Below are 20,292 nucleotides of genomic sequence, written 5' to 3'. Positions count from 1 at the left end.
CATAATGCGTGAAAGCGTTGAAGGTCACTTTTACTTTTCTTCTTCTTCTCTCTACTTTGGACACCAAGAAAAAGAGTGAAAATGAGAATAAGGGTTTGGTGTTTAGTGCTGCTGTGAAAGTCACTCTGACTAGTTTTCAGGGAGTTACTTTTGGAAATGTATGCACAGCGTTCCCTCATCACTTCTGGGGTTTGACATATGGCTGCGTTTTCCCCGTGGCTGTCAGTCAGGGCCCATCAGCTCGTGTATAAACAAGCTGATTTGCAATTAATTTTTCCATTTTTTGTCCATCTTTTGTGATTTTATTTGCTCTGCCTTCTGTGTGTGCATGAAGGATACGCACATTAGGGAGCTAGTACTTGTGTATAAACTCTTCTTTTTTTTTTTTATCAAACAGGCCTTTCTATCATTTACAAAAAGCCCTGAGGAGAAAGTGAGAAAAAAACATTTTAAATTTTTGTCTAATCCAAAATATTTTCTCTCTAGGTTTATGACTGTGGTTCAGTGAAAAACATTTTACCAACATGAAATCTAATAATAAGTCCCTTATCATTTATTTATTTGTTGTTTTATGTGTAAAGAAGCACAGGAAAAAAAGCTTGAGATAACTAGGTTTCACAATAATACCCTATTTAGCTCATTATTTAGAGATTAAACACCAGTTGAAGATATATTGAGAGATGAATTGTTTGTGCTGGCTGCACCGACGACCTCAGATTCAGAGCGATTCTCACCGCAATGTAACTTCCACTACCCCTCGAGTGACCGTTAGACATGTTTAAAAAAGCTCTGTATGCTTAATATTGTTTTTAATTTGGGAAATTACCAACAAGAAAACATGAAAACCATTTCAATATCCTGGCATTGGAAATAGCTCCAGCCTTAGAAACCCTCAGAGAGACAAGTAAGACACTGCCATTGTTGTTGACACAGCTGATACCAGAAGTCTTGCCTGTTCTTGATTCTGATTGGTCGTGACACAGAAGTGACATTGAAGAGTAAATTAGTAACCTAAAAAGAGACCCGAGACAAACCCATTGGAACTTATTTCCCCTTCGTTTGTTTTACAGCTAAAACAGTGACACAATCAGAGCAGGTGTCCAGTAGATGTCGCACTTTAGCACAAGCCTCTCAAACCAAGACAAAGCTGTTCCTTCAGCGCGTCACTTCCCCTCCCCCTCCCCCACCCACCCCTCCCTTAGAGTTCCGACCAATGCAGACGTTTCTTTGACTGATCGCCATTCTGATACGCAGCAGTTCTTATTTCTTTGAAGTATTTTGTACCAAAAACAAAATCTTATCTTCAGTTTTGAAAATCTGTTGCTTCTCCTTGAATTGTACTCTAGCTACAAAACTCCGCCCCTTTTGTGCCTCTAGTAACAGCGTCCCGGAGTGGGCGGGGTTGTCTCTCTTCCCCAACGTTGGTGGCAGAGCTAACAGTCAGTCAAGGAGGAGTTCACGTTTGCGCCTCTGAGTGACACAAAGCCCCACCCCATGAACACAGAGCTCAGAACAACAAGTCCAGAGGGAGTTTGACTTCACTATTTTTTAGAGAGCATGATGACTCATAATAAATATTACTGAGGACATCTTTGATATCTGCTTTATGCATGACATTTCTGATATTAAGAAGACAATAAGAATCTTGTACATTTATATATAGAGATACAAAAACAAATGATCCCACCAAGAAAATGTTTGGTTTTTTTTTTCTCACTTGCCTCTCAGGGCTTCCGTACTTTTCCTTTATAAACAGAAACAGTGCAGTTTGATCAAAACTTTTTGTCCCTGACATTTGGTGTGTGTTGTTGGCTAAATGGAGAAATAAGAAGATTGTTTCAACCTCACTGCATCATCTGGATTATCGAGCATGTGTCACATTGTATCAGAAGGTAAATGGATATGTGGCCTTATTTCTGTCATAATCCTGCAAAGTGTGTATGAGGGAGGACTCTATTTTTATATGATTACACTGAAAATCGACGTTATTTTGCATGCTTATTTGGCTGATACGCTGCCAATGATTGTACTCTGTATCTTTATTCATATCTGAAAATGACTTCAAACGACATTCCTATACGTGTGTTGACTCGTGTTACTGTGCAGGAGTGTTCTTTTCTCTTTCTACTGTTATCGTGTACAGTATACTTGAAGCGACTGCCAACGTTATAATCCAAAACATATAGGAGATATGAATAGTAGGATAGATTTGTATCACGGTATTTAAAAACATGCATGCAAGCGTGTGTGTAATGATCAACGAGAACACTAACCCAAAGTCACATAACCTATTGGATATTTTTGTATGAGCATGTTGAGCTTTCTATACATCGTGTACAGTATTAGTTAATGACACTGACAAACAGCATCCTGCTCACATCCCCCCCCCCCCCCCCCCCCGTCCAGTGTGTTGTGTACAGCCTGTATGCAGGAAAAAGTGTAAATATATGTAAAGTGATGTACAGGACACTTTGTAAACAGTCTTCCTTTCTTCCATTTTGTTGCTCTCTGATTTGTCTCTCCATTATTTTTATTTCGTCTCCATTCGTGTCGGTCTTTAAATCAGTTTTAGGTTTGTCAGTGTTTTCTAGCTTTTTGCTTAGAAACCAAATAAAGCTATTCTCTAAGGCTCATCTCCAGTCTATAGAAGTGTGATTTGTTGATGATTTAACACAAATGAAGATGATGTCCAGCAATCTCTTTCTTCTTCAGCCCTAATTGCTGATGATCAAATAATTCTGGTAATAATATGATGAATTTTAAGCTTTTTATTTAGTTATCCTTTAATGGAAAAAAGGCTGGAATATTCATTCATCGATTTCTTTATGTGTTCTGACGTAAACTCGTACCTCTGTTTGAATAACTACACTACTGGCCTATCATATGTTTTCTAAAAAGTTTTAATTATGAATGCTTTGCTTCTTAAGTCCTAAATATGGTAACATAGAATTTATCTATTGACAGTTTGGCCATGAATTATATTTCGAGTCTTCCAGTCTACATATACTGTAAGTGATATCAGAGCCAATACTTCCTCACCCAGATGTACATTAATCATTACAGTCAGTCTGCAACTTGAGTGTTTACAGCATCATGCACAAAGACGAGATGCATGAGAACATAAACAATAGAAATATGACTACAGTTGTGTTCGATTACATTTGTGTTCTTTGCAAGAAATAAGTAATATAATAATTGTAATAGTTTCTGTAAATTTATTTTACGAGGCATTATGAAATGCATTTGAAATAACAATATAATGTAAGTAAAGCACACTTTAATAATGTGTAAAAACTCACTGGGTCACTGGGTTGTAAAAGTAGCTTACATTGACGTGATTTATGTGCTCATAGTTTATTAGATTCAGAACTTCTATTTGCATTTGAGTTTAAAATGATAAATGTTGGTATAGGCTTATACATTCTGATTAAAGCTATATATATTTACCCCTTTTGTTAAATTTTAAGTAGCCTGATTATGATTGTCTATGCCTTTTTGCCAATTCATGGAGTAGAGGCTATAGCCTTTGAAAACAGGTAGCTGCATATGAATACAGATAATTAAAATAGCTTATACAAAGACTAAACTGTCAGGGAGCATCCTCTGTTTCCTGCATACAACCAAGAGTCGTCATGCAAACACACAACAAATGAAAGCCTGACCATCCCTGAAACATAAACGTTGTCCCTTCTCTTCAAATTATGCATTCTGTTTGTGTTTTTTTTGCTGGATGAGTTGTTCTATATACTTTTTTAATAATCAAGAAGAGACTCTTCAGAAAGTATCCGAGAACTTAATGGAGGGTCTCGCTTATTTAAACACAAAAAATATAGACCTATGATTCTTCACAAATCCCCAGTTGAAAAAATGATTTCAAGCTCTTTAATTTTTCATCTTACTCACCACATGACATCTCTAACTGGGGTCAAATTTCTATCTGGCATAATTCTTTAAATTCAATTTATATATATATATATCATATACATACAGTGCTTCTGAAAAATTAAAATCCGATTTTAAATTGAAACATTAAAGTTAAATTCTCAAATGAGTTTTCATAAACCCAGAAGGGTGCCATACTCTTTAAATATAGAGTATAGAATATGTTTTTAAGTACCACAGTGCCACTCAGTGGAAATACAATGCAGAGACACTGCCTGGACTAAACATTGATCATCAACGTTATCCACAGCACATTTTGGCTTTGCATTTTTAGTCAGAAGTCAAATCGTTATTGGTTGAACTGATTATAATAGGAAAATGTCACTAGTGCAACTCATTGATAAAAAAAAAAAAGATCATGTCTGCATCCACTGCCACTGAATCCACTCCAGGGTTTCACTGAGCTGAATCTTACTATTGCTGCCTTCAGGGACTCTTGTAGCCTCCGTATTTAGGTGTGCAAAACTATATTATAGTCTGGTAACTCTACCCCTACAGCTATCTTAACCATACTATCCATGTAGTGACAGAACATAAAGGAGAAAACAGAATTGTTTGATGTCTGTATTTATGTATCAGCCTCAACTCATGTGAATGTAAACATGCGTCTTAAAAACGACCCAAAATAGTAACAGGCTGTGGAAAAACAACATCGCTTTAATCAATCAATCAATCAATTTTTATTTGTATAGCGTCAACTCATAACAAGTGTTATCTCAAGACACTTTACAAAAAGCAGGTAAAAGACCTTACTCATTGTTATGTTACAAAAAGCAGGTAAAAGACTTTACTTGTTGTTATATTACAATTAATTAATGATAATAATGAACCACACCACAGCCTGGACCTACTCTTTAATTGAAGCGTAACGAGAAGTCAGATTTTCTGCTCCGTAAACTACATTAATACATACATACTGATACAACTCCACTGTCACAAGGACAGATACAAGAAATCTTTCTTACTGAAGGCCATAACTCTGTACAACAGCTCACCTCTTGCGATCAGAGAACTGTCATCATGATAATATCTGTCTCTCCTTTACTGTAATCTGTTCTGCACATTAATTAAATTTACAAATTATCCCTGCACTCATGTTCACTTCATTTGTCTGTCTACGCGCCATTATATTGAATAGTTTCTGCTTATAATATGTCTACACTCATGCACTTTAACTTATGTCAATACTGTCCATTTACGACTGTTTTTGCACATTTACATTTAATCTTTCATATTTAATTTACAACCATTTACAACTCTGTTTTTGCACATTTACATTCAATCTTCCATATTTAATCTCCCTATTTAAGACTAGTAATACTTAGTTAAATCCTGGTTGTATATATTCACATTCTTCTTTTTGATATATTTTCGTGCTTATTTACTTTGTAGTTAATATTTTATTAATTTTAGATTTGCCTACATTGTGTTTTTTCCTCATATTGTGTGTTTGGATAACCTGCTGCTGTAACGCCACAATTTCCCAGTTTGGTATCAATAAAGTAATTCTACTATATTCTATTAAAAAACATTTATTTTAATTAAGAGTTAACGCTGAGTTGTGGATTTTACATGCTGTCCCTGAAGGCAGCGGGCGGTGAGCAGTAAACCGTGGAGTGGGTTTCTGGATCGGCTCCGTCTACTAGGGCGGGCCTTTTTTCCGTTTTTGCTGCTACAGGGATACCAAGATGGAAATCCAGGGGCTTTCTGATGCCCCAAACATCCACTCTCAACATGGCGCCCTGCACGGCACCGCTTCATCTCCGCTTCTGTCGGCGGCAGCGTCGTTACAACGCGTTATTCCCACCGAAACTGAAGCGGATGGCCGGTTGGATTCGCCAAGGCCACACAGTGATTACAACAACAACAACAACAACAGCAGCAGCAACAGCAGCAGCAGCAGCAGGCCGAGGACATCAGCGGGAAATGGCAGCGAGGCGGTTTGCTCGCCTGTCCCGCCGCGACCAGCTCTTAAGAGCCCTTTGTGTCGTAACGTCAACAGGCAGAGAGTCGGACTTCATAACGTAAACATAGAGGATGAAATGTGCGTGAGGACCGCCTGGATATACGAGGTAGAAAGCGGCGATGGTGTAATGCAAATGGCGCTGCCCCTGTTCGAAGAAGGGGAAGAGGAGCCGTTGTTGCCGCAGCAACAGTTTACGTTATCGTTTCCAGGTTTACGGCAGCAGCGTGAGGACGGCGCCTTCAAGCAGCAGCAGCAGCAGCAGCGGCACAGCAGCGGTCCTGCGCCGGGGAGCTCCGACACGGAGAACCGGGCCGACGAAGCCCACGGACATGTCGTTTTTAACGAGGAGGGCGACGCGGAGGCGAGCGGACACCGAGCGGGTGTCTCTGTCGGCGGTGAAATGAAAGGTAAAACGCAGGAATGCTGTAAAACGAGCCTCGGCGGCTCCATGGAGATAGGAAACAGCAGTGACGTCATTCTCTACGAACCCAACGACAACTTGAACCGTCTCGACGCGCAGGTTTTCAAGAAGGCCGAGCATGTTTTCAATTTCCTGAGCGACAACAACGCCAAACAGCAGGTCGTGTATCAGCGCGTCGTCGAGGATGTTGTCTTGACGAACAAATATGGCGATAAGATTTGTGGTCAGATTTGCACGGAAAACAACGAGAGCAAACTGGTGAGGGAGGTTACGTCGTCGCACTCCGGCAGCGGCGGTGCCTTGATTTCAACGAACCCGATCGTCGTTGAGACAATGGACACCTCGGGATTTATTTCGGAGTCAAGCGGAATGCAGGAGGCTGCAGCCCCGGGCACGGCCTCCACCGGTCCGCCTGCAAGTGAAACCTTTTCCGGGACAATCACCATAAACAACCAAAGCATCATAGTGACTATCGAAAACGGGATCCTGACTCTGGCCGCCCCCCCGGAGGGACACGTACACAAAGAGGACGACATGGTCAGTCTAAAGGAGCACCTGGGTATGAAAGAGCATGAGGATATTGTGCTTCTGAACTATGACAGTGGCACTAAGTCCATCGGGAAGATCAGCACCCTGGCAGTGTCCAGCTCCAGCCACCAGGACGAGCCCAGGCCTGGTTTGTCTGTGAGTGACTCTGAGCTGGCTCTGGTGGATGAATGCACTTTATCAGAGCTTGGCACCTCTCTGGACTCCTCCTGTCCTATTGTTAAGCAGGAGGCGGGGGAGCTGTGTGCTGTCACAGAGGCCGACCTGGTCACCCCGCACCCCAAAGAGCCAGACTGTGAGAATGGTGACTTCCAGTCTGTGCAGATCATCAGATCCAAGAAAGAGTCCGCGTCCTCTTTTGGCTGCCCAGAACCGGGCTGCAACTCCTCATTCGACACACGTCAAAAACTCAAGGTTCACCTGCTGAACCACGCCGAGGACCCACGCCCCTACCAGTGCACCGTGGACGGCTGCGGCTGGGCGTTCGGCACCTCTTATAAACTGAAGCGGCATCTTCAGTCCCATGACAAGCAGCGGCCGCACACCTGCCTGTTCGAGGGCTGCGGGAGGCGGTTCACCACAGTCTACAACCTCAAGGCTCACGTCAAAGTCCACGAGCAAGACAATGCGTTTGTGTGCGAGATCTGCAGCGAGAGGTTTCGCAGTGCTTCGCGACTCACCAATCACCAGAGGGTCCACTTTGAGCCACAGAGGCCCCACAAGTGTGAATTCCCAGGTAACACAGGCTGGATGATGTATACTTTCAGTTTAGCCCGTATTAGAACTTTTTTTTTTACTGTCTCCACGCACCTTGTTACTCTGCTTCCATTAAACATGAAGCAAAAACATCCCAAAAGGTAGCTGGTTGCAAGAAGCACAATGACACTGTTAACACTGTAATGTAATAGTTTGAGCAGAGACAGTAAATAAAGAAGACATTGCACTTTTCAGTCATTTCCTGTAACTGTGCCACACGAGTTCCGACACTGCCTCGCCCATACAGCGGACCAGCTATAGGTCCTTGTGACGAAATAGGGGAAGTAAAAGAGCACAAGAATAGGGACCAATTCAGTTGCCCCAGAGCCATTAGAGTGAGAAACATGAACACACGTCTCTGAATAATTCCAACAACAAAATGCCATTTTCTCTTTCTGAACAGAAAGATAGAAGCATGACGTGAAACATCCGTCACGTTTATCAACCAAGTGGCAACCTCCGGAGGTGCAAAAAAACTGCAGTTCCTCCAGAGAAACTGTATACTCTATGGGCATGCCATCACCCCCCCCCCAAAAGAAACATTGGTTGGAGATCATGCTTCATAATCTCAGCACTGTCTGCAGGCAGATAAAGTAGAATATCACAGCTGAGCATGAAGGCTATGCATTAGAGCTGGCAGAAGAACTATAATAGTGTTTATTAGCTATTAGTTATATACTTTATAAAGCAGCTTTCTTTGTACCTTTGCATAGTCACATTGATGTACAATCCACTCAGAACGAGCTATTTTAATCTCAGCTATAAATACTCGTCATAGCAGCAATCTGAGAAGGGACGGGTTTCAAGAAAATCCAAGTTGGTAGTGCTCTTTATTGATATCTCTATTAATGTTGAACAGTCAGTGCTGCAATCAGACAAAACATGTCAAAGTGATACAATGAAAAAAGTTAAAGTGTGTTTCGACTGTACCCACTTAGGAAACAGGAAGTTCAAACCAATTCAAACACTAAAGCGTAGATTGTAGTGCATCATCAGAGTCTTTTGTTTAGATATGAATGTATTCATGATCTGAACTTCACTTTTTTTCAGCCAAACTATCTTATTAATAACGTTTCCCTTTTGTTCTGTGCAGGCTGTGAGAAAACCTTCATCACCTTCAGTGCCCTGTTCTCCCACAACCGCACTCACTTCAGAGAAACGGGCCACTTCACCTGCACCTTCCCCGGCTGCGACAAGACGTACGACAAGGCCTGTCGTCTCAAGATCCACATGAGAAGTCACACTGGTGAGCTGATGTCAGAGAGGGTGTAGTGCTCTAAAAATACTGGCTCTGATTAAACCTTCTTTTTAACAAAAAAAATATAAAATCAGACTGCAGAAATGTTTGAGGCGATTTTCCCCCTAAGAAAAGTCATTCCTCAATCACATGATCCTGCGAATGTGTTGCTCCCTGTTCGCTCATTTCATATGAGCACAGGGGGTCAAGTTGTAGATTTAAAACATTACTTTAAGTAACTAGAAAACAGAATAACTACCGGTAGTTGAATCTTCATAACTGAACCCACTCTTGAGCAGCAGGGTTCCCTGTGCAGTAAAGGTTGTACCAGAAAAAATAAAATCATTTAACAGACAGCCTACACCCGAGCCCCACTCTGGAGTGTTTTGCTATTCGTATGATATCACTCTGGCGATGTTTGTAAGCTGTAATGTTTGCAATGTACGTTCTGAAAAATAGCTAAATATTGTATTTAATGGATAAAAAAAGAAGAGAGAAAAATGTTCTTCAGGGATAGGGGTCAGAGGTCAAATAGCTCATGACTGCCCTGATTACAAACGAAGTTCATTGTATTGAAAAGGAGAAAAGTCCTGATGCAGTCTAAAAATCGGTCCGTCCTGATGAAGACTGAGTTGAGTCGAGACACAAAGACACATCTCTGTTTCATAAAGGATTATTATACTGCATCAGAGTGCCTCTGACTTCACAGTTTAGGCTGCCTTTACTTCACAATGAACTTTGTTTATAATCAGGACACTCATGTACTTATTAGCTATAAAAAAAGACAAGCTGTTGCTCACATTGACTAAATGTCAGTCGGAGCTGCAGGTCATACTTAGATACTCTAAGCTTGTGAATGTGCAACTTTATGACCCGAAGCAGCTGTTGGGTCTAGTACAAGGCTCATGTTTAAGTCTTTCTGGGCCCGGGTCTCACTTATCAAGGTGTAAAAACATTATCAATGTAATTTCTAATTGTGGATCTTATTTCATGTGTTATAACCTCTGATGACCTCCAGCTGCTCTGCTGAACTCACCGTGACTTCAATAGTTTCCTGATGGACAGATTATATTATTGTATTCAGCTATTAGCTCATTGGTGTTGTACTGGAAGCCCAAAGCACCAGAGGAGTCTGTTTTTGTAGTCCTGTTTTAAATAATATACCCCCCAACTCAAAAACAGAATAACCAAAAAGACAGTAACAACAAAGTCTGCAGTTTGACCTAAAGCTCCGAGTTAGCTGTTTGGATTGGATCTTGTACAGTGGGATATAAACCTTTTCTTTTTTTTCTTTTTCCAGGTGAGAGGCCGTTTGTTTGTGACTCAGAGGGCTGTGGCTGGTCCTTCACCAGCATGTCCAAGTTGCTCCGACATAAACGGTAAATGTTTTTAAACAGTTATATGAACCAGGGCTTCTCTCATTTTGCATTGAAATGTTAGCCAGTAAGTCAGCGTCTTTTCACCACAGTGTTGATGCATGTTTGAGTTTGTTTTGGAAGTGTGTGTAACCGTCTCATTCTTCCTCCTTGTCAATGTAGGAAACATGATGATGACCGCCGCTTTATCTGCACAGAAGAGGGATGTGGAAAGTCCTTCACCCGGGCTGAGCACCTCAAGGGTCACAGCATCACCCACCTGGGCACCAAACCCTTCCAGTGCCATGCAGAAGGTTTGCACCGAAAACAAAATATATTTTAAGATGTTTACAACTTTATACCTTTTCTGAGCTGGTATTCAGTGATTTTTTATTTTTTTTGCTCAGGCTGTACTGCCAGGTTTTCAGCACGCAGCAGTCTGTATATCCACTCCAAGAAGCATAAGCAGGACGCCAGCACCCTGAGGACCCGCTGTCCTGTGGCCAACTGCTCCAAGCACTTCTCGTCCCGCAGCAGCCTTAAGAGCCACATGCTCAAACACCACCACCTCACTCCGGGTCAGTGGCAACTTGTTCAAATATGAAATATTTTAATACTACTTCACATGTCTAATTATTGTAACTGGAGCAGTTCATAGACGGCCGCTTGTTTCTCTGTACAATTTAAACATGTAGTGTATCTTGAGTTCATTAAGAAACAATAACAAAAAGGCATAAAAGAAACATTAGCTGGCTTTTAGGAAGATTCAAAATGTTCTTTTCATCTCTATAGGAAGCAAAAAAGTCAATTTCATATTAGACACCTGTATCCGCTATAGCCACAATAAGGTTGCAGGATGTAATATGGCATTATTAATTGATTGTTAGTGGTTCTTCGCCCCAAAAGTAGGCTGTCAGAGTTTTGCTGGCACGCATGGTTGTTGGGATTTTGCTCGCCAAAGAGCAAACCAAACATTAATTTAGGCCAGCAGGCAATACCGACCACATTCAAGACAGGATGACGTAAAGTAGTGGAGACATTTACACGTTACTTCACTCACCAAGGGTGTCCTCTTTTTCATCAAACGTCCAGCCACACATTTAGTTTATTCCTGAAATTGCAAACTTTAGACTCATCCTTAATGGGGATTGCACAGCTTGTCCGACTCAAATTTATTACACATTTTGTCCACTATATTATAACATGCACACTTTCCCTCCCTCCAACACAGATGTTCTTAGCCAGATGGAGACCACACCCACATTGACCCCAAGCAGCGAGCTCATAAGCCCAACCCCAACAACAGTTGCAGGGTCTGGTATTGGAGGGGGCGACCAGCTGCCCAACTTGGACCTCAGCTCTCTCTTCTCTGCTGTGCCTGGAGGCGTTGCACCTACTGCTGGCATTGGAGTTGGAATTCCCGTCAGTGGGAGCAGCTCTAACGGCACCTTCACCATGGACCTCTCTCTGGTCAGCTCAGGCATCCTCACAATCGACCCCACCTCGGTGGGCCCCACACTCTGCACCAGCACCAGCACCATGCTGGCCAAAGCTGTGGACCCTCTGATCCTGGCAGCCAGTGCTGACATGGGCCCCCACCACGGCCTTGAAGGAACAGTGGGTGACGTCCTGCCCCCACAGGGCACCCTTAATCTGGATGATGTGCAGACTGTTACCCCAGAGGCCCTGAGCACCCTCACAGCTCTCGCCATGCAGGGTGCTGGTGTCTCTGTGGACCCCGCTCTGCAGCATCCGCTTAGCTCCTCCAGTGCCCTGAGTGTGGAAACCACAACCTCCCTGGCCGTGACCCCTGTCGCCGAGCTGCTGGCCTCACCCTCAAAGGTGGTGGATGTGGGCGGCCCGGGGGGAGCGGGGCCTCTGTTGGGCTGTGTGGAGGTGCTTGGCCCTCAAGAGGGAGGAAAAGTCCTCACTCAGTTTGTTTTCCCCAGGACCAGCAGCAGCTTCAGCCCACAAAAAGAGCAGGAACTCAACGCAGTGTCACCAAGCAGCTTCCTGGTGAGTTCTCATATTGTCAGGCAGCACCAACATAGAGTGTCTAAGTGAAGTCTGATACATGTTGTCTACATCTACCTTTGAATATGGAGAGCAAAATCTACAGCGCGAGGCTACCTACTCATAAAACCCAAATCTAAATAAAAAGTTGAGTTAAATTGTGGTTTCTGTCGGCACCTGCTTTAAATGGGAACCAGAATGCACTAAAACTGGTGTATTGAAACCTCAAGTCTGTTTAGATGTCTGATACCAAATATAAGGAGCCCTGCTTGAGGACAGCATGTTTCTTAGTTATATGGAAATGTTAATTTGCTAAGTAGCAGCGTGGCTGTATTTTCCAGGTATACAGCTCTGATGGTCTTGTTATTAACTTCCTGTTCCTGTTTTGTGTGTCAGGAGAGTGGAGGCTCGGCCAGGACTGACTATAGAGCCATCCAGCTGGCCAAGAAGAAGAAGCAAAGAGGTCCTTCAGCCTCCTCAGGTAAGATACACGCTCACCCAATTCCAGGCTGTTGTTGATGCTCCTCATTAGAGTCAGATTCTTGTTTACATGCAAAGATTGAGTATGGAAACGAATATTCAGTATCCATCAATATGGACATTCATAATGTTTTATTTATCTTTAACATGGGCCTTAAGTTATGTTTTACACATTATTTAGCCTGTATTGCTTTTTAAAAGTAAAGATAAATAAAAACATTAAAGTAGTCTTACAATACTTTACTCTGCTGAATCCAGGGAGCCCAGGGTCGAGTCAAAGAAAAACTAAAGGGGTGAAGGCAGGCCCCCTGGGTGCTCGTTGTGCTGAAGGAGCCGCAGCAGCCAATGGAGGACTGACTCTTCGTGACCCTGTGACGGGTGCCCAGTATGTTCAGATCCAGCTGCTGCAGGTGAGATCCAAAGACAAATACCTAGACTTTGTGTAGATCTGATAAAGCTGGAGATAATAAAATACATGGATTTCTGTAAGGTACTGTTTGCAGTCAGTAACGGTAGAGATTTTGTTGACAAACATGATCACTGTGTGTACACGCAGGATGACCCAGCCAGTGATGGTGACCTGGCCTTCCAGCTGAGCTCTCAGCCCTCCAGCTCCCACTCGCAGCTCACTGCCGACCTGCCTGTTAACATTTTACAAGTGAGAAAAGATTTCATCTTTAGTCTTTTTGTAACAGTTTCAAGTAAAGGAGGGTTTATTTTAAGCAAATCAGTTTAAAGATGAATATTCTCATATGGGTATTTTCTTTTTGCTTACAATTCAGCTTGAGTATTGTGAGTGAAGCGATTCATATGGTGCGTTCCATTTGATCCTGGAAGTTGGATATTCCAAGTAGCCAGTTGGATACGTCACCAGGAACACCCCCCCAAAGTCGGAGTTCCTACTCTGAAACTCGGAGGAACTTCAGTAGCCCGAGCTTTAATCCAACATGGCTGCTATGTGCATTAACAGTAAAGTTTAAGCTGTACTCTAAAGTGTTTTTAAGCAACTTAGTCTTGTTTTTTTTTTTTACAAATCAATCACATCGATAATAGCATGTAAAATCTAGATATGTTGTCAAGTTTCTTTAAAGCCCAAACTGTCACGTAGTGTGTTGTTATCAGCTGGTATAAGCTAACAAAACAAAAGTTTACAAACTGTTGTCAACTCGTTACTGGAGCGCTGTCAACTTGGGTGGAGCGACATTCCCAACCCCCGACTTCCGAGGTAAATGGAAAGCACCACTAGGCCCAGCTCTGATAGGATCGACGGCTGATGTAAATGAAGATTATATTTCAAGTTAACACAGGTTGGACTTTTCCAACTGTTAATGCAAAGTGGTGTATATAACCTTTTTTTCTTAAATTATATAATTTAAAAACTGTTTGTTTTTTTTTCACACAGGAACCATCCGTGATGACAGAGGACGACAACGGCTCAGACAATTCTCAGTTCACAGGAAGCACAATCAACCTTCAGGACCTGGAGTGAGCAGCACAGAGCTGCAGGTGGAGGTCTACTGCCATGACGGACCTCAGACTTCCCGCAGTTTACATCAACAATGTAGACCTATTTGTCTCCATTCAACGGTTGTCGAATCTTTCCCAGGACTTTGGAGCCTTTTTAGACTTGGTAAATTAAGTGTGGGGAAGGGAGGGGGGCGGGGGGGTGGATGTAAGTCCACAGATATTGCACCTTGAGAAGAGGAGATACTGATTATTTGTCCAGAGGATTATTTTTTGTTTCTTTTTAGTCCAGTTTGTACCAAATCAAACCTGAAAGCATTCTCATGTCGAAGTCCCAGAGGCTTTTTGTTGCTCTGCGGGCTTTGACAGTATTGTGTCTATTTCATGGTGCCACATTGACACACATGTACACACAGTGTGCTGTCTATGCTCCAGTTGCCTTACAGACACGTCACGCTGTGCATTCCTCCACCGGCAAGTTACCTGCTTTTGTTTCTCTTTTTGGTTTATTTGTTTTTCTTTTGGTTTCTAATCTTCTGTTAGATTTATTTTTCTATGGAAGCAGTGAGTCCACGTTAAAAAACATGTCTGTTCATGAGTTTATAAATGGTATATAATGAGTTACTACCTTCCTGTAATAATTGTATCTTTCTGTTATTTATTGTTTAGCTGTGGGTTTACAGAATGGCAGAGCCAAACACAGATGAATTAAAGAATCAAAGCACAATCAGAACAGTGCGTGGAGAAGCTTTCATTTCAATTTCTTTTTGTGCATTACAAATGTTTAAAGGCTTTATATGCAATTTTTTTTTGATCCAGCAGATGTCGCCCTTGAGCACCAGCATGAAACCAAAACAACTTGCGCTGCATTGTTGTGTTAGCATGCTAATGCTAGCGATCTTTATTATGCTCGTATCTTCACACTGCATGTAAATTTACCTGAAATGAGCGTGATCTAGAAACACAGTTAAGCAGTGAGTACAGTATGTTATTCTTCTTTTCTCTAGTCCCTCAATTAAACAACTTTTATTCGCGAGGGGAGGAGTCAGCCGGCCGTCCCGGCGATGTAAACAAACTGAAAAAATGACTCAAAACATCACAGACAGTGGGACTCGGGTGTAACACCCATTGTAGACAGTCATTACTCAGTTGTTTTCAGAGGATATACTTGATTTCTGTTATATGTAAGTGTGAAAAATCACATAGAAAGCCTTTCAATCCTGACTTGATATCACTGCGCAAGTGTAAAGTGAACCATGACGTTACTCAATCCTGAGTGTGTGTAACAGAAGAAACTTCATGCGGACACTTTTGGTTGCATCTAAATATGGGGTTCCTCAGGGATTAGTTCTTGGGCCTTTGTAGTTTTCCTTTCATATTCAACCACACCAGCTACACTTTTTTGGGCCAGTATTAATTTCATTTATGAAAGATGTCTTTCAACAATCTCTCAATTGGTTCCAATTCTCAAGTCCCTAGAGGAAGTAAAAGTCGTAACAAGGTTTCCGTAGGTGAACCTGCGGAAGGATCATTACCGGTTTTGAGATCCCCGCACCCGAGGCCGCGTGGCCCCTCGGTGCTGGCGGCGGATATGTCAGAAAAACACGTTTGTCCTTGAGCTACTGCCGCACAAGCTATAAGTACTGACAATTAGCAGGTTCTAACACAGTACATACAAAGCCAAAACTTCAAGCTTTGTTACGATGTGCATTTAAGACCCTTTGGAAATGTTTAGAAAATATTTCTGTGCTTTCACTTAATTATTCTGTGCTCACAGCATTGGTTTATCTGCAGGTTCCACAAAGCTATGTCTCTGGTCTCGGTGGATTGTGGCGTTTGTGGTGGAGGGGGTGATGAAGAAAAGGGCCATGGGGCTTTTCTCTGAATATTTGGGGGTATTCAGCTTGTTGTATACACAACAAACAACAGGCGTAAATCCTCTGGAGGCAGAGTAGTGAGGGAGGACTGACAGGTCTGGTCCAGGAGGGAACACATGCTGGTGATGCTGAGAGAGTTTTGTGGCAGTGTGAGGATGAAAGAACATTGTTATTAAACATCTGCAGTCAGGTAATATATAATTGTACTTACTGATTGGTTGCCCACTCTTTTAATGAGGATTATCCAGACATAATGATAACCTTTAACCTACCAAAACAACAACAACAATACAAACTCACCTGGCTAACACTGAGAAAAACAAAATCCTCCCTTTGTGCACAAATCTCCTCCTAAGCCTCTCTGCCTTGGGCCACATTAATATACCTGAAATGGTTTAAACGTGGTCTACAATAAATGTTTACTTGATATACAATAGAAAAAAAGCTGCGTGTGTTTTGGGTGTCTGGGGTCTCCAGAGTGTTGTGAAGTCAAAGTGGGGTCACAAGCCACAAAATGTTGGGAACCAATGCTTTAATCCCTGAGTTTCAAAAAGTAATGTTGCTTCGTTCAGTTCTATTTCCAACCAGCAGATGGTGTCCAAGTCATATAGAGACTTTTCATACAGAGAGAAGAAGTGAACCCCAAGCTTTGTTATGTAAGCTTGCTCTAGCTGCTGCGCTCCTGAAAATATGATACAGATGTCATGATGTGTTTTTTCATCTTCTACCTGCCACCTGTCTGTTCAACAATCTTTAACTCTTTGGCATGAAAGCTTGATGACAGTAATATTTGACATGCACACACACACTCTCTCTCTGTCAGGTTTATCATTCACTAGTGGATTACAGTGTTTCATTAAACGTTAATCGAAGCCAAAACTATGAGGAGACGAGCTGAGGAGAATGTAACAGACTTTCTGCAGACCAGGTGTTCACAAATCTGTCAACAAAAAAGACAACAACATAAAGGTACAGCTACAGATAAACGGAACACACATCACAATCATACATTAAAAGCTTGTTTGAAAAGGTGAGTTGCAGAGGCAGGGGTCTTATTTATATACAATATGATTCACATCAATGTTGAACAACACTGTCAGACAATTCAAGTTATACTACCATCCATGTCTCAACACACTAACCATCTTCATTCTTCAGTAAGAGACATAACAATCGTAAATAAATCCACTTTCAGACAAACAACAAACCCACCCGTCATCAAACTGAATACATGGATATTCGGGGACACTGGGATTCTTGCATTTTAAAGACAGGTTTATCTGGATACACACATTCTTTCATTAATTTGCTCAGCACCAACACAGCACTGAACTTCATTCTCAGCTTGATGACAGGAAACTGCGATTCCTGGCAGTCCTGGATTTTTATTTGTATCTGTTGTTTCCCGTAAAAACGAGGCAGTTTTTCAAGCGAGCCTACGAGTGAAGTACTAGTACGAGTGAGTACATGAATCATTGTATTTAGAAGAAAATGGTTCTATTTTATTCAGAGTTAAACGTGTTTCTTTGGTCATATGCATCATACGTTATCTTTTATTTGAATTTGGGATTAAGGAGAAAAAAAAACACGACAACATAATTTATTGCAGATTCCCCATCTGGAATGTGATATGAAGTTCATGTGTTTTAGGGTCACCTGCTGTATGACAGGCTACTAGCCTTACTGCAATAGGTCTATTTATTTGTGCAAAATACACTTGTAGTCCTCCAAGCTGGCAGCCCAGGTGTGCATCCCACCTGTGGCTCCTTTCCCGCATGTCATTCCCCACTCTCTCTCCAACTCTATCCACTGTCCTGTCTCTCCATCAAAGGCAAAAAAATGTCCAAAAATAAATCTTAAAAAAAACAAAAAACACTTTACCATAGTTCTCTAACTCTAATATGTGTCCCTAGTCATTTTACAAACCCCCAAATTATTCCATCCATCCATCCAAGTTCATCCTCTCCATCTTTTAGTGTTCATGACGGGGCTCACTTACACACTGATATTAGTTCTATCTATGCCTACCTCCCGTTAACAGGTTATCTGCTCTTTCATCAGACCATCTATTAATTACGTCACACAGTACATGACACTGCTGCTGACGAGGCTTACTGTATGTCACAGAGGCATTGAGTAATCCATGACTTGTCTTAACCTGGTCGCCGGCAGGAATTGCAGCAATCCTGCAGAGTCTGTTTAAGAGCTTAAAGAGGCCAGACGTTTACGCAACAGCCACAGTTTCAGTGTGCAGATCCGTAGTTTGGAGTGTGTTTGTTGGGTTGAATTTAACACAACACAGGCTTTTAGTGAGGTGAATGGTTTATTAATGTGTATGCACCGGTGAGCTGCTATGACGGGAGAGAAAATGTTGTTTGGTGGTTTCAGGGACGGAACTGCACGATGAATTGTACAGGCATTGTTATTTCAATATGAGCTTTGGCAATAAACACATCGCAACATTCTGAATTTATGTCAATACATTAAGAAAAATAGCGTATTTAAAGAACCACATATTTTCCTGGGAGCTCCTGAGATCTCAGGTCTGGTAGGATCCTTGGGATTGTTGGTGAGGATGGCCTGTTGCTCTGTCTGTAACTTTGTGTTTTTTAGTTTTTGTCTTGGCCAGGTTCTCTTTTAGAAAAGAGGTTCTTATTCTCGATGGAACAAACCTGGTTAAATAAAAATAAAAAAGCACACATAATACACATTTCTGATATAATTCAAGCCTGTATATAAAGTATGTTCATCGAAAGCACTGGTTTGATTTTCTATATTTTTCATAACACAGATAGAAAATCGGTGTCAGTCTTTTCCCCATTATTGTACAGCTCAATTCAGCGATATTTAAGAAATGCCGTCACACATCATTTCCTACACTTGGCTTCACTCACCGATCATGACCACAGGTCCATGTGTTTTTAGTCCAAAATGGCCATAAGCCTCATTTCACATTCATCAACAACATTGTTCAGTCCTAGAGAGAAACCTAAAGCTGCATGGTAGTTAGGACATGCAGGGGAAAAGATATTTATAGAGTGTGAAGCCTCTCTTAAGATTTTAGTAGAAATTTTGAGGGAAGTAAAATATTGAAAGCATCCCATATTTCCTTTATAACAGGTTTAATATTGATGAAGTGTTCAGTTCCCTTCATCCTTCATAATAAGACTTCTGTCTGTCTCACTCTGTACAAACCTGGCTTTGTGTATTTGTGTCACTGCGCTGTGTAAAGACGACGCAGTTGTTGCGACCTAACTCTTAGGTCGTGGACTACTTATGAAGTCTAATTCATGTATTCCTGTATTTTTGTTTAGGAGACAGATGACCATTGCTTGAGGAGTTGAGGCAAAGAGGTGAGTCATATTGTCAGTCGTTATATTTGACTTGCATTATTTAGCTGTGGTAATTATCTTAACATTTAGAAAGCTCCACCATAAGCTTTGTGACCTCCTCAGATTTGAAGCATCCCTGGATGGACACAAAAAAAACAGATTTCAACATCTACTATCAGATCATTTGAGCCTGTACACACCCCGGGCACGTCGGAGACAGAGATGAAGAAATGGGGGAAAGGGCACGGGACTAATCCTCGATGCAGCATCGCTCTCATCTCCTCCAGACCGAGTCTGTAATCTGTGGGCCGGGCAGAGCCGTCCTGCAGGGACAGTGTCTGTCTTCTGGCTCCCAGCTGTTTGATGGCTGGATTAAGAGGTCAAGTGAGATCAAACATGCTGCTCTGTCTGTTGTACAACGTAGTCGCCCTAATAAAGATGCGGTTACAGTAAAGCACTCTGTAAAGGCCCCCCTGCAGAGCCAGGTCAAGCCCTTTATGATATACTTCACTGGAGATGATGTGGGGTTAAAAGGGGGAGGACAGAGTAATGGTATGAGGCCGGTCACTTTGCTCTCTGGTATACCTACATCTCTAGCTCTGAACCAAAATGCTGCCAAATGACACCAAACACAGACGTTAGTAAGTTACATTTGCACAATAAACTTGTACATAAAACCTCTTAAAGCATCACCTTTGTGCATCAATTCTGAATTATACCTTTAAAAGTGGACAGGATGGTGTACCGGTCGCCGAGCGGTTAGTTTGCACACCCCATGTACAGAGCCAACAGTCCCCAAGGCAGGCAGCCCAGATTGAAACCGACCTGTGGCTCTTTTGCCGCATATAATTTCCCACTCTCTGCTCGCTGATTTCCTTCTCTAGCAACTTTCCTGTCTCTCTA

General features: G+C 42.0%; 2 protein-coding genes and 1 long non-coding RNA gene across 3 annotated transcripts in view; 2 read left to right on the top strand and 1 right to left on the bottom strand.

Annotated features, from left to right (window-relative positions):
• Nucleotides 1-2,633, top strand: part of LOC109988166 (copine-9) — a 143,694-nt gene extending 141,061 nt beyond the window's left edge. Inside the window, exon 21 of the mRNA XM_065955365.1 lies at nt 1,167-2,633. Within this exon, the coding sequence (XP_065811437.1) occupies nt 1,167-1,231 (65 nt within the window). The 3' untranslated portion in view covers nt 1,232-2,633. The remainder of the gene's footprint in view (nt 1-1,166) is intronic.
• A 1,235-nt stretch (nt 2,634-3,868) lies between these two features.
• On the bottom strand, nt 3,869-5,644 carry LOC136179284 (uncharacterized). Its single transcript, XR_010666454.1, has 2 exons — nt 4,729-5,644; nt 3,869-4,690 (listed from the first exon to the last, which is right to left on the bottom strand). It is a non-coding gene; the product is annotated as an uncharacterized lncRNA (long non-coding RNA).
• si:dkey-156n14.3 (zinc finger protein ZXDC) lies at nt 5,529-14,913 on the top strand. The gene is made up of 10 exons (XM_020639566.3): nt 5,529-7,611; nt 8,725-8,877; nt 10,169-10,247; nt 10,407-10,537; nt 10,631-10,801; nt 11,455-12,239; nt 12,633-12,717; nt 12,975-13,126; nt 13,273-13,374; nt 14,119-14,913. The coding sequence occupies exons 1-10, from the start codon at nt 5,631-5,633 to the stop codon at nt 14,203-14,205; spliced, it is 3,726 nt and encodes a 1,241-aa protein (XP_020495222.2). The 5' UTR covers nt 5,529-5,630; the 3' UTR covers nt 14,206-14,913.
• The last annotated feature ends 5,379 nt before the right edge of the window (nt 14,914-20,292 follow it).

This window comes from Labrus bergylta, chromosome 5, assembly GCF_963930695.1.
Source record: "Labrus bergylta chromosome 5, fLabBer1.1, whole genome shotgun sequence".
NCBI classification, from domain to species: domain Eukaryota; kingdom Metazoa; phylum Chordata; class Actinopteri; order Labriformes; family Labridae; genus Labrus; species Labrus bergylta.
This window is presented reverse-complemented; position numbering and strand designations above follow the sequence as displayed.

Bases quoted from the DNA above. Each gene is read 5' to 3' on its own strand.
- si:dkey-156n14.3 (XM_020639566.3), top strand. From the start codon at position 5,631: ATGGAAATCCAGGGGCTTTCTGATGCCCCAAACATCCACTCTCAACAT. The intron at 8,878-10,168 runs GTGAGCTGATGT...TTCTTTTTCCAG, and splicing joins CCACATGAGAAGTCACACTG to GTGAGAGGCCGTTTGTTTGT. The intron at 13,375-14,118 runs GTGAGAAAAGAT...TTTTTCACACAG, and splicing joins TGCCTGTTAACATTTTACAA to GAACCATCCGTGATGACAGA.